This window comes from Giraffa tippelskirchi, chromosome 4 (assembly GCF_054371585.1).
Source record: "Giraffa tippelskirchi isolate mGirTip1 chromosome 4, T2T-mGirTip1v1.2.pri, whole genome shotgun sequence".
NCBI lineage: Eukaryota > Metazoa > Chordata > Mammalia > Artiodactyla > Giraffidae > Giraffa > Giraffa tippelskirchi.
The window spans coordinates 207,494,444-207,509,120 of record NC_137278.1 but is presented as its reverse complement, the minus strand read 5'-3'; the positions used below and the strand labels follow the sequence as shown (position 1 = coordinate 207,509,120).

At 53.9% G+C, this 14,677-nt stretch overlaps 1 protein-coding gene across 6 annotated transcripts in view; it reads right to left on the bottom strand.

The window, feature by feature from the left end:
• The window catches only part of PARVB (parvin beta), a 114,279-nt gene that overhangs the window by 33,104 nt on the left and 66,498 nt on the right, over positions 1-14,677 (bottom strand). For 5 of the 6 annotated variants that reach the window (XM_081591751.1, XM_081591748.1, XM_081591749.1 and 2 more), the window contains exon 4: positions 5,054-5,156. In XM_081591751.1, the coding sequence (XP_081447877.1) occupies positions 5,054-5,156 (103 nt within the window). Of the gene's footprint in view, positions 1-5,053; positions 5,189-14,677 lie in introns of all 6 variants that reach the window. The other variant, XM_081591753.1, reaches the window with a different exon arrangement.

Genomic DNA, 14,677 nt, shown 5'->3' with positions numbered 1-14,677 from the left:
ACACGGTCTCCCCACATCCTTCCCTCCCTCAACCAGCACAAGAAGCAGCAGTTTAATAGCCCCCTTCAGGATCCTATGATGACACAGCAATGCCCGCTGGGCTCAGGACACGCCTTCCATCATTCATTCATTCATTCATTCATTCACTTATAGAACAGTTACTGAGCACCTACTACGCCCAGCCGCCATCCTAGCGCCGGAGGCGGCACAGACCAGAGATGGCTCTAACGGGGAAGGGGGGGCGGTGATCAGCCACACCTGAAGGGCATCAGCTCGTGTAGGGCAGGCTGTGCCGGAGGCAAAACAAAGGAGCTCAACCGAGGACGGAAGTGGTTCCCGTTCAGGCGTTTTCATTTCCCTCCCATCCGTATCTGATAGGTCTGAGCTGAGCACAGACCGCTGTCTGTCCACACGCATGCTCACTTGCTCTGTCGCGTCCGACTCTCCGCGGCCCCCATGGACTCCGCCAGGCTGTAGCCCACCAGGGTCCTCTGTCCACGGGAATTTCCTGGCAAGAATATCGGTGTGGGCTGCCGTTTCCCTCTCCAGGCTGTCCACATGAACCCCCACCCCGAAAATACACAGAAGGTCCCCAGGTGCTCGACAGGCAGGGACAGGACGGAGCAGAGGTCCCTGGGGAAGGAAGGAGGGTTGTAGAGAGCCAGGTGGTCAGACAGCCTCGCCCACCAGGGAGAGACAGGGAGCCGGGCATGTCTCTGCGGTCCCTTCCAGCCAAACCTGCAGACGGAACGTGCGGGGGAGGAGAGGCCATCGATGGAGAAGGGAAGGAAAGGGCAGGAGCCTGCTAGAGCTGCCGTCACAAAGCACCGCAGGATGAGTGACTCATATGTGGAGATTACTTCCACACAGTTCCAGAGGCTAGAAGTCCAAGATCGAGGTGTCAGCAGAGGCAGTCTCCCCTGAGGCTTCTCAAGGATGTGGGCTTGCAGACATCCTCACCTGGCCTTCCCTCTGTGTGTGTCTACATCCTCGCCTCCTCTTCTTAAAAGGACGCCAGTCAGACGGGTTTAGGGCCCACCCCAGTGACCTCATTTTAACTGCAAGACGCTGTCTCCAAAAACAGTCCCATTCTGAGGTCTTATGACTTCAGGGGGAACACAACTCAGTCGATCACAGAAAGCAAGGCGACTGGTCGAGCCTGAGGCTGCCTGCGGCCACATCGTGGGAAACTCCCCCTTGTAGGAGAGAAGTCCCTGGCCGCCCGTATCACCCGTACTCCTCTGCCCACTGATGGGGCTTGCAAGAGCAGCTCAGGGCTTTGGCATGGCCAGGACCCCTCTCTCCCGAGCCTGGGAAGAGCCAGAGGAAGACAGGGTAGACTCTCGAGGGGGCAGGAAAACATGGGCGAATACGGGGCTCTGAATACTTATTACAGGAGGAGATGCCTGCCTTTCCTCCAGGAGAAGGGGGAGCCTGAGTCACAGCAGGACGGCAGCCAGCCCGGGGGCCCCTCACTGCCCACAGGTGGTCCCCCGGACAACACTGCAATGCAGGAGTGCCACACCCCCGGAACCTGCCCCGGCAGAGGGTCTGGCAGCTGCTTCGGGAACCCACTCTTAGGGAGAGGGGCACATGTGGGGGCCTAGTGGTGACCCACAGCTGGTCAAGCCACGGTCTGCTCTCTGTCCTCATCCCCCTCCCTCCTCCTCCTCCTCTATCCCTCCCCTGGCTCCTCCTCCCTCCTGGCTGGTCCCTTCAGAATCCTGTCCTTGCTCCTCCTCTGACCACTGACCACCCCCCCACCCAGGGCCCTGTCCCCAGACCTCTTCTCTCTACAGAGTGAGTGAAAGTCGCTCAGTCATGTCCCACTTTTTGCGACCCCATGGGTTATACGTCCATGGAATTCTCCAGGTCAGAATGCTGGAGTGAGTAGCCTTTCCCTTCTCCAGGGGATCTTCCCAACCCAGGGATCGAAGCCAGGTCTCTCACATTGCAGGCGGATTCTTTACCAAACCCAGAAATCAGGTTTTGGCCTTGACATTCAGCCAATGTCAAGTTTTAGCTTGCTGTCTTTGGAAAGCAAAGAGCTCAGTGCCTCCATTAGTGTCATTGCTGGCAGCCCTGGGTCCCAGGGTCATGCGATCCCGTTGGTTACTATAGCACCTCATCAGTGCAACAGCATCATTAACATGACCCGGCAAGACCTTCTGAAGTTCCATTAATATCTGGTTAGTCTCCTCAATTGTTCTCTTCTTCAAACAAAGTGGGATGTCAAACCACTTGACACACAAGAGATTTTAGAATTGCCTTATCAAGGAGTACTTATGCAAGATAGTCAAACAGGATGGAACTGCAGCTACTTCGGAATAAAAAGGCTGCCTGAGCCAATGTCAGCCTCTTGTTATACATCACAGATAACAAAATGGATGTAGCAGGACTCACGGACAACCACAGCTGCTTCGGAGCCAGTCCCACATTTCCTGAGACCAACTGAAGAGGGGACCCAAAGGGTATGCCTTGAGCAGACAAGGACCTGTTACGGGTTACCTGCTCTCAGATGCAGCTGTGGCCCCGCTCCAGGGAGGGTGCTGGCATCCTTTACCGGCATCTACGGCTGAGATGCGGAGCACCTTGAAAGCCAGACTCCCGGGATCACATCGTTAGATCTAAGGCTTAGGGACACAATTTTTTCAAGCGGTTGAGTGAGTGAAGCCACGGCAAAAAGAATCAGAAATAAAAGAGTGAGTGAGCACCACACTTTTATGTTTGCTTCTGAAACTATTAGAAAGTATCTCCTTTGGGCAGTGAACAAAGCAGAGGTTCAAAGGACTATTCCAATAAAGCAGCAGCATCACCAACAGCTAAGTCTTCAAGTCCAAGAGTCAGGGGGAAGCTAGGTCTTTACATAGAGGAAGGAAGGAAGCTCATGACCCCGGGCAGCTTCACCACCAGTACAATCCTTGTGCACAGGGTCAGCCCAAGACCCACGCCCTCCTCCGTCTTCTGCTGAAAGTAACCGTCTATCATCACAAATGTCCACTGCAACGGCCTCGAGAGCAATCTAGCGCCTGACAGAGCTGAGAACCACTGTACCAACAAGGCAGCACGGAACAACAAAGCTCCGACCAACACTTTTAATAGTCGAATTGTGACAGTGACCAGGCGATCTTGACAACATTGCAGATTTGCTCTTACACCAAAGAAGTTCATTCTAAGATGTGGGCTCTCTGCTTAGCTAAACAGAGGTTTAATTCTTGGCCCAGGGCGTTCAGCCAAACACTGAATTTGGACACTCCCTGTGGGTGGGGCCACCTGGTCCAATGGTATTAACCATCTCTGCCCTGCCCGCCTCCATCCTCTCCCCGCAGCTGGCCTGGGCAAGATGGGCATCTCAGCCCTGGCAGATGGCACACCAGCCTCCCCATACCCAGCCCCCTCGCTACTCCTGAGGGCTTTCTCATTCACTGGTTGCTCAGGCCACAATCCTGGCCATCAGCCTTCATGCCTTTGGCAGCTTTAACCTCCAAAATATCCTCTTCCAGCCCACACCGAGCCACCCCATCCAACGCCCAGAGAGCTGTGACGGAGCTCCGACTGACCCCCCATCTCCCCCTCCTGACCCTGCTCCCTGCTGTTCTGTACCCAGAAGCCCAAGCGACCTTTTAAAACATGAACTCCAATCTCATCACGGCCCTGCTCACATCCTCAGGTGGCTTCCTGCCATGTGTAATAAAAGCCTCTGCCCACCAGGGCACGTGGTCTGTCCACCGCCACCTCCTGCAGCCTCCTTCCTCTGCTCTTTAAACACTACAGACTCCTCCTCTCTTCAGCGTCACAGCCTGGAAGGTTCTTTCCATACCAACTGGTGCAGAAGTCGGCTGGGACGTCAGCTCCCCTGGGGGCTGCCCCTGACCTCCCAGCCCCTCCAGCCCACCCAGCTCCGGACCCTGTAAACCTCTCTGATTCTCTCCATAGCGCTTGGCACTCTCTCTCTCTCTCTGTTGTGGCAACACCTTGCGGCTGGTGGGATCTTAGTTCCCAGACCAGGGATAGAACCCACGTCCCCTGCAGTGGAAACACGGAACCCTAATGAGTGGACTTCCAGGGACGTCCCAGGCATTCTCTCAGACCATCAATTTGTGTCTTAGAGCATCAATTTGTGTTCACAACAGTTCTCTCTCTCCCCTCTGGCAGAACGGGCATCGGTGGTGGGGCATGGGGACCTTCCTCTCTTACCACTGCGTCTCCACACCCGCCACACTTGGGGTGAAAGGGTGTTCATTCAGCAAACAAAGGAACAACCAGAATAAACACAGCTCCTCCTTTCTCACGTGCTTTCCAAGGACGGACCTTGGAAACACCTTGTCCTCAGAGGCAGGTATGTGACACGGCCCCCCCCCCACGGCCCCCCAGGCTCCCCCCCAGATCACACTGCCTGTAAGCACTGCTGTGTGTGCAGAGCGTGCAAACCAGCCTGCGGGGACCGGGCTCGAGGAAGGACGCAGAGGCTGAGCTGAGTCCACAACCCAGGCAGCTGCAGGGGCTGTGTCCCACGGGTCCAGGGTCAGCCCCCCCATCCGTCTGCTTTCCCTCAGTATCTCTCCCACCAAAAGCACCCCCTATATCCCAGGTGCCTGACTCAGACCCCTCCGCCCTCAGCATATCCCTGCGGAGCAAAACGCGATCCTACCCCAGTGCTGGCCCCGCCTGGAAAGAGTGACCCTTCAGGTGGTCTGTGGGGAGACCCCTGCACAGGACACCACATGTCTGTGGGGTCATTAAGGGGCAAGGAGTGTGAGCAGATGAGCCCAGAGAGCAGGTCTGCACCCCTCCAGGGCTGGGATGGACCATTAGGAGGTGAGTTTACCCCAACGGACAAGGGGACACTGAGTCCTCCAGGTCACCCCTGCGCGGATCGGGGACGTCCACCCAGGAGAGGGGACCTGGAGCCCAAACAAAGCTGAGGGCCTAGGGGGACGCCATCTGGGAGCCGAGGGCTCAGCCCATGGCTCACGGACAAGTGACCGATGCCGCCACATAGAGCATGGCGTGGTCCAGTCCCTCACAGCGGCCGCCCCTCCCGCGCACTTACCCAGCAGCTTCTGCAGCACCTGCCCATCGTACAGGTCCTCCTCCAGCTGCTTCACGATGATCCGCTCCTCCACCAGCACGTCGTTGATCCAGTCGATGAGCACCTGCGGGTGGACAGGCGTTACGGCCTCGCTCACTGATGCCTGGAGGGCCAGGCAGTGAGCAGAGCAGTGCAGAGGGGGAGACGCCCCCAGCGCAGGGACCGGGCGAGTCCGAGGGGGGAGGCAAGCTGCTCGCCACGCTCCCCGCCCCCACCAGGCTGCCGGGGGCCCCGTGGGATTCACAGGAGGCCGGGCGGAGGGTGGCAGCGTGGGGAAACTGGCTGCCTCCCAGGGGGGGACTTGGGTGCGTGTGGAAACTCACAACGCGGGAGGCGAGGGCAGCAAATGAGGGAACATCAGTCACACACACAGCCCGAGGTAGGACAGTGAGCCGTGAAACATCCACACCCGTCCTGCCCTTAATATCTGCGTCCAAACCACATGAACCTAAAGCCACAAAGAGAAGGGGATCCCGAGTGGCCGCCACCTACGGCTCTGAGAACCAGCTCCCAGGGCACAGTACTTTGTTAAAGCTTTACTGAGACGGCATCCACATGCCACACAATTCACCCTCTTAAAACGTGCGATTTGGCGGTTGTCAGCAGACTCACAAAGTTGTACAATGGTCACATCACCCTCTGAAGGACATTTTCATCCAAGGGAAAGCCGGTACCATCAGCAGTCACGCCTCAGTCCGCACACCCCCAACCAGCTCCTCCCAACCACAAAACCACTCTCTCGAGGGTTTTGCCTGTTCTGGATCCTTCATATGAATGGGAACCACATTGTACGTGATCTTCCGTGTCGGGCTTCTTTCCCTTAGCATGATGTTTTCAGGGTTCACCCACGTTGTGGCACATGCCGAGGCCTCGCTCCTTCTCACGGCTGGGTCACAGTCCACTGCTCAGAGAGAAACGCTTTATGGATTCATTCACCAGGTGATGGACATTCAGCTTGTCGCCCCTTTGGGCCTGGTGTCAGCAGTGCTACAATGAACATGGGCGTGCAAGCTTTACGTGGACACACGTGTTCATTTCTCAACAAGTTTTTTGTTCATTTCTCAACCACCTTTTCTCAACAAGTTTGCCTTCAATTCACAGAGTTTAATATATCATAAAAGAAGACAGTTTCAATTGTGAAGATATCTATGGAGACACAGGATTCCCACTGAACAGCATCTCATTTGGCCGACGCTGCTTAAGGCGCTTCTCCTCAAAATGAAAGCGATGCCCTGAACAGACTTGATCAAAAATGTATGTAGTCCACGGCTTCCCTGTGGAGCAAAACCAATAAAACTGTCTAATTGGTCCCAATGACCTCCTGGAAATGGGCACTGATTGGTCCTCTCGGAGATAAACGGAAAGGACACAAATCCAGTCTAGAGTGTCCTCTGTCACCCTCTGATACCGTGCCAGCTGCAAATCCGGCCACAAAGCAAATTTCTGCGAAGTATATTCTATTTTCTCTCTAACTCAGAAATATTAAATCAGACACACAATCCCATGAAGAACAGAAGTAAAAGTAAATTAAAGGGAGGATTAGAGGAAGAAAGAGGTGAGCAGCCCTGCAGCATCCTGGTTCTGCCGAAGCCCCCCATTGTGGTGGGAGGGAGGGAGGTGGCCCCACACTGCAGCCCTCCTCCATCCGCCTTCTTCAGGGAGGGAGCATCAGCCTAGGGGGCTGGGAGCCGGACGTCCCCGCCCAGCGGCCTTCTCTCCCCGCCTCCAGCATCCTTCTCCCATCACCCAGCTCCCACCCTCCTCTCTGACCACCTTCTCAGAGTCCTTGTGTGTGTTTGGAGGGTCCCCATGATACCTTCTCCTCCTCCGGATCTTCAAAGGGAATCACCCTGGACAGCCCCTCTCCACTCTCCTCCAAGGCCAGCTCATGCCATCCCATGACGTCCAATGCCTCCCTCCCGGTCCCAGTAACCCCCTAAAGGTCCAGCCCCATCTCTGCCCCATCCTCCTCCCAGTGTGTTTCATGAGCATCTCTGACTGAACACGCTGCCCCCCCCTAAACACCAACGCCCAAATCTCCTTATCTGAGAAGCAAACAGGACACCATCCTCCAGCTTCAGGAGCCTGGATCCACCCCTTCATCCCTCATCCCACTTCCTGACTGCATCCACTTCTCACCATCTCCTCTCCCACCGCCTTCATCCAAGCCACCTCCCTGGGCCACTGCCACAGCCCCACTGACCAAGCATGCTGCCTCCTCACTGGTGCTCTTCAGATCCCCCAGCTCCTCTCTGCCCCGGGCTTTTGCACGTGCTAATCCTTGCAGCCTGAATGCACCTCCTCCCGCCTCCCTCACTGCCTGGCCAGCTCTCACTCGTCCATCAGGTCTCAAGCTCCGTTATCATCCTCTGAGCACCCCTCCACCCCACCCAGGCCACATTCCCCAACATGGTTCTCGCTGCACTCAAGGGCCTTTCCCCCGACCTGTTCACATTGGCAATGAGGACACAGCTTCATTTGTAACTATCTCCCTGCTGGACATGAAGCTCCGTGAGGGCAGAAACTATGACCTCTTGTCTGCGGCTCTCTCTCCAGCATCCAGTGCTCACCGTCTGGCACTGAGGTCATCAGTTAACTTACTGAGCACCTACTGTGTGCCAGGCTGAGTTCATCAGTTAACTTACTGAGCACCTACTATGTGCCAGGCTCTGGGAATAAATAAGGTGAGGACTCTATCCTTGAGGATCTTACCTTTCAGACATTACAAGACAAACAAATGCACACACTGTCGGGTTGTGATCGATGTTATGGAGAAAAATAAGTCAGAACAGTGTGTTAGTCGTTCAGTCGTGTCCAAATCTTTGCAACCCCACGGACTGTAGCCTGCCCGGCTCCTCTGTCCATGGAATTCTCCAGGCAAGCGTACTGGAGTGGGTTGCTGTTTCCTTCTCCAGGGGATCTTCCCGACCCAGGGATCGAACCCAGATCTCCCACACTGCGGGCAGATTCTTTACCATCTAAGCCACCAGGGAAGCATGGGCGGCACAGAGTTAAAGAATCCACCTGCCAATGTAGGAGATGCAGGAGACATGAGTTCAATCCCTGGGTCAGGACATGGCAACCCACTCCGGTATTCTTGCCTGGAGAATCCCATGGACAGAGGAGCTGGCAAGGCTACAGCCCGTGGGGTCACAAAGGGTTGGAGGCGACTAAGCACGCACACACACAAGTCAGAATACAGTGGAGAAGCCTGACAGGCACAGCTCGGCCAGGGGACCACGGTCAACATTGCAGGATCAGGCATGTTGTCACACAGGCCCTGGTAGGATGAGATGAGGGAACTTCACCTCTGTGGTCTCCCGCCCCAAACCCATGACTCTGAGAAAAAACATCAGACTAAACCTAATAGAAAGACATCCTACAAAACCCCTGCCCAGCCTTCCTCAAAACTGACATGGTCATCAAAAACAAGGCAAGTCTGAGAAACTGTCACTCCCAGAGGAGCTAAGGAGACAGGATGACTAACATCATGTGGGAGCCTAGATAGGACCAGAAAAAGTATATCTGCCAAACACTAAGGAAACTGGAGTAATGGTGGGCATTAGTTAACAATAATGTATTCATGCTGGTTCATTAATATAAGAAATGTACCATGTTGATCTAAGATGTTAATAACAGGGTGTGGAAACACGGGAACTCTTGCACTATCTTTACTATTTTTCTGTAAATTGAAAACAGTTCTAAAAAATAGTTTGTTGAAAAAACTTAGGCAGAGTTTGGGGCTAGAGAGGGCAGAGGGTGGCATCGTCAACTCAACGGACGTGAATGTGAGCAAACACTGAGCGATGGTGAAGGACAGGGGAGCCTGGCGTGCTGCAGTCCGTGGGGTCGCAGAGAGTCGGCCACAACTGAGCGACCGAGCAACAGTAGCAGCATCGGAGCCAAGCAGTCACACTGGACCAGCTCAAGGGCCGACACTGAGGACCTTTCTTGTGCCAGGCTGTGGGGGCAAAGGAGGCTCAACCTGCCCCTCCTCGCTCCGGGACTGCAGGTCCAGCTGGGGGACAGAGAGAGATGAAGGATGAGCACCCGGCATCATGAAGAAGGCTGACCTCAGGGGTCACAGGGCCCCAGGATTGGAGGAAGCAGCGTTCAAGGGCGGGATAGGAGGTGGCTGAACAGCAAGTGGGCGCCCGGGGTGGGGCGGGAGCAGGCAGGCCTGGTATCCGGGGTGATGACATCCCGGCCACGGAGGAGCGATCCGCTGTAGCAGCGTGGACCCGACAGGGAGGCCAGGAGGGGCCGGAGCCCACGGAGAGACCGTCAAAGAGCCTCCACGCTGGGCCGGAGTCCCAGACAACCACAGCTTGGCCACACTGCCGCCAGACCAGGGGCACAATTCCAAACACCACGCTTTTCCCCCCAAGACCCGAGACCTGGCAGGTCACCGGTGGTGACTCTCAGAGGCTGAATACCCAGCATCCAGACCCCGGAACCGGACTCCCACCACCACGGACCCAAGACTCTTGCGTCTATGCGTCCACGGAGCCTTTTCTGGCCATTTAATGAGATTTCATTGGTTTGTAATTTTTTGCAAAGTATATGATTTAAATTTAAGGCATAAAAGTAAGTGCAGGCTTAGGGATCCTAACCTCCGTTTTGGTCTTCGAAGCCCCTTTTCCAGTTTCACTCTGGTCAGAAGGATTCCCCCCAAGAAGTTCCCCCAGTTCTCCCAGCTCGCCCTGCTTCTCACCTGCCAACCCCCGGCCTGAGCAGCTTTTCCTTCCTCCCGACCACCCTGCCCTCCCTTGGGCCCTCACAGCTGCCACGAGGGGCTGGCCCTTGACCTTCAGAGAGACTGGGAGCCCCCTGGGGCCAGGGACCCCCCATATGCTGTCTCAAACCCCCGGCCCCCCATAGCACCCAGCAAAGCCCAACAGATGCTATAAATACCAGGTGTGTGTGTGTGTGTGTGTGTGTGTGTGTGTGCCTGCTCACTCACTCAGTCGTGTCCGACTCTTTGTGACCCCATGGACTGTAGCCCGCCAGGCTACAGTCCATGGGATTTCCCAGGCAGGAATACTTGAATGGGTTGCCATTTCCTCCTCCAGGGGATCTTCCCAACCCAGGGATCGAACCCACATCTCTTGGGTCTCCTGCAAAGCAGGTGGATTCTTTACCACTGAGCCACCTGGGAAGCCCAGGTAAGCAGGGACGGCTAATGAGGCTCCCAAGGTGGTTGATCACTTTTGGCTAACAATTTAAAAGATTTCATAGGCAGAATTTTAAAATGCCCCTAAGACCTCACTGGTCAGGCCCACAGGATCCCTTGGACAGTGCAATGATGGGGCTGTACCCTGTGATCAGGCTGTTATGGGACAGCTGACCTCAAGAAACAGAGATTGTCCAAGGGCCTGACCTCATTAGGTGAGCCCTTTGACTTTGGACCCAGAGGTCAGAGATCTAGAAACCATAGGGGGATCCCGGAAGGGGAGCACCAGCTGTGACAGTGGAGAGCCAGGTGGGTGTCTCCAGGAGCAGAGTCAATTTCTGCTGCCTCTGAGCCTCCAGTAAGGCACTCAGTACAACTGATGCCCTGACTTCAGCCTCAGGAGACCCTGAGCCGAGGACCCGGGCCAATCACACTGATCCCTGGGCCTCAGAACTATGAGCTAACTAAATAGATGCTGCTTTAGGCCACTGAATTGGTAAAAATTAATTTACACAGCAATAGAAAATTAATACAGACAGCATTCCACTATCACGAATCCAAGTACAAGCCTCATATACCAACAACAAGTACACCCTATAAAAACAAGTGCTGCTGACTTCTGGGGTCTGCACTTGAGACCCAGCTCCACTAGGGTTTTTGCTGTGTGACCTGGAGCCAGTCACTTAACCTCTCTGGGTCCTCAGGGTCTTCATTAAAAAGAAGACAAAATCAGTCCCTATCCCTGTGTGTGCTACGTGAGCCGGCAATTTCCTTTCCAGAAGTTTCTCCCAAGGTGCCAGTCCAAACGTGCTCCTAGACATTTTCCAGCTCAGAAGCAATTCCAAATTTTGTGTAGAAAAAGCCAAATGCACAAGACAAAAAGCCCGGAGGGATGCGAATTAAACAATTGCCACTGCCTTCTGTTTGATTTTTACATCTTCCAGGTTTCCAGCAGTCTATATTATGCAGTAATTAGAAAGAATAATAATAGATGCCGTTTATGAAAATTAATCACCATCCAGATGGCTCCTCTGCCAAAACTGACAAGCAAATCCTAAAATGCAAATGGAAAGTCGAGAGACCCCAAAAAGCCAAAACAATCTTGAGAAAGAAGAACAAAACTGGAGAACTCACACTTCCTGATTTCAAATCTTCCTACAAAGCTAAACTACCAAAACGTGACACAGAGGTCAGTGACACGGAAATAGGGGCCAGAAATAACCCTCACATTACAGTCGACTGGTACCCATGAGGGGCTAAGACAATGCAACGGGGAGAGAATGGTCTTTTTAACAAATGGTGCTGGGACAGCTGGATATCCACACGTGAAAGAATGAAACTGAACCTTCCTTTATACCACATGCAGAAATCAACTCAAAATGGATGTCCAACTCTGTGTGACTCTATGGATCATAGCCCTCCAGGCTCCTCTGTCCATGGGATTCTCCAGGCAAGAATACTGGAGTGGGTTGCCATGCCCTTCTCCAGGGAATCTTCCCTACAAAGGGACTGAAACCAGGTCTCCTGCATTGCAGGCAGATTCTTTACCATCTGAGCTACTAGGGAAGCCCATGATATATCCATATGATGGAATATTATTGAGCCATAAACAAGGAATGGAGTTGGGACACATGCTACAACATGGATGCATCTTAAAAAACACTATGCCAAATCAAAGAGGCCAGACACAAAGGCCACACATTGTATGATTCCCCTTAAATGAAATACCCAGAATATGAAAATTACAGAGACGGAATAATTCTATAGAGACAAAGTAGTTGCCAGTGGCCAGGAAGGGGGATTCAGGACTGAGTGCTGATGGATATGGGGTTTCTTTCTGGGGGTGATGAAAAGTCCTTGATTGATAGAGGTGATGGTTGAACAACTCTGGGAGTACACCAACAACCACTGAATTGTACAGTATAGGAATTCTACCTCAATACACCTGCTATTACGAAGCTGATCTCTAGAATGCAGGTGTTAGCATCTACCTCTGCAGGGGTCATAAACCTCAGTGGTCTCACCAGTGTTACTGTCACCACCCCTGGAGCTCTCCTCTCTCTGATTTACTCAGCAGAGCAGCAGCACCTAGCACACGCCGACACCGTCCAAGGTGCTGGAGCCACAAAAATCATGACCTACTTACTCTGTCTCTCATGGGTCGCAGATGCTTGCTGGTCCTCCCACAGCCACTAGAGGGAGCTGGTTCCTGCCCCACCTCACCTCCACCTGCTGAGTCAAACCCCAATTCACCTTCCGCCACCTCTCCGATCCCACCTCTGACCACCCTCGTCCTTGCTGTCCAAGCTCCAGCCACGCTGCCTCCCTCGTTCACCCTCATATCTGCCAGCACATGCTTCCAATGGGGTCTCTGCACTTGCTGCCACCCTAGGTACCAAGCAGCAGGTTTCCGCTCAAACACCCACCCGCAACCACCCCACCGAAAACAGAAGGCAGAGGAAACCACCCCGCTTCTTGCTTTAGGTTCCTCCCAAGTGTTCACACCACCAGGTCACATTCATTCGTCCCTCGACGTGTCCGTCTCCCCAGCTGGACCACCAGCCTGCTCAAAGCCATCGCCCCAGGGGCGAGACTAGGAACAGAACCTCGGAAGGTGCTCAAATCAACTGCAGAGCTGACTACAGACCTAGAAAGGTCTCTTGGGCACACAGACCTTTGCCTCACCCAGGGAACAGACCTGTCGGAAAACACACAAGAGATGTCTCTGTTATGAAGAGACTAAAACTTCAAAAATTCCCATCTGGATCTCTGACCTGGTCAAAGTGCAAATATGAAAACAAGACAGAAAAGGGATGAAAGTCAAATTTCACCCAACAAGCCACAGAGGTCAGCTCTGAGAAGCAAAAGCAAGCCAGCCGCTCCACTGTTGCCCCAGCAGAGATGCAGTGACCCCGGCCACCACCAATCACCCTATTCTTGTACCATCCAGGTCACCCATCTCAATCCTCTGTCTCACAAAAGACTTTTTTAAAGATGGCAGCGGTCCTTATATTTCGAGACGTGCTTATTTGCAAACCCCGACTCCCACAGGCACATGTCTAGGACGTGATATTAATGATGCCCTTGGCACAGAGCTCTTTGCATGGACCTTCCACAAGCTTGCTTAAACTAGAATAAAAAATTACTTCCCTGAGTTCCGTCTGAATGATAATCAGGACCTGCAGCCTGTCTCCCCCAAAGCTATGACAGTTATGTTTAATCACTTCCAAATACGCTTGTCATGGCTTAACACACTGAGGATGCAGGCTTATTGCAACCTGCAGACACATCACCAGGCATCTCTGCCCAGAGAGGATGGCATCGTCTTCTGCCCAGAAGACCATCCTTGTGCAGCTGACTTTCTTCTTAGGGGCGAAAGGAGGGAGCAAACAGAACTTAATAACCCAGAAGAGACTTGCCCAATAAACTTGGAGATGAGATGGGAGATCTGCTCCTGGGGAGAAATGCCAACCCCAGGGACGACACCGCCTGCCAGCCTTGGACCAACACAGCCACCAGTGTGTGCAGGCCCCTCTCTGGCAATTTATTCTGCAAAGCACGAGAACTGCCATTCCTGCTTTCGAGGATCATTGCAAATACAAAGGATCTCATCTGGAAACTGCTATCTTCCCCGGGCAGCTCCAGTTATTCACCCCATAAAAGAGTCAGGGTGCTCCTGGAGGATGCCAGCTCAGAGGACCGCAGGACGAAACCCCTGCAGAGAGGAGACAGGAGAAGTCTTTCCTGAACCCACAGGACACTCACTTCTAAATTCGAACCACAGACCTGCCTGTGTGCCCACCTCCCGGCTCGGCCCTGTTCACACCCACTTTCCAGCACCCAGCACAGCACCCGCCAGACAGCAAGTATGCAGCAGCTGATGTCACCCTCATGCGTGCGGACGGGCACAACTCTTTTCCTACTCCAATCTGAACCGGGATTTGAATCCAGGAAGCCGACTCCAGAGCCCACCATGCCCACCCCTTCACACTGCGTCTTGCACAAAAGATGCTCAAAGACAATGTTTCAATGAACCGCCTCACTCTTAACGCCCGGCTTAGCCAGAGCCTGGTGTGTTTGTTGGCTGGTTTGTTTTACAGGAAGCAGAGAGCAGCTCATTGTGTTTTAAACAGTGATAGTCCTGAGGAGGCAGGCCAGCAAGGCTAACCCACAGAGAGAGACAGGTCAGGGGCCAAGACAAGAGGTTAAAAAGTGCAGGTGATGGAGAACGGAAAAAAAGCAAGGAGACTGTGCTTCCTCTGAAAGGTCCCGCTGGTCCCAAGACGGATGTGGCCAGCTGTCGGGAGGTCAGCCGGACCTCACCCTGACCTGCTCAGACCTGCACGTAGTCCAAGCCCTGCACGGAAAACAACGGCTTCTGGGCCAAATCCCAACAGGGGTCCTTAGGAGGC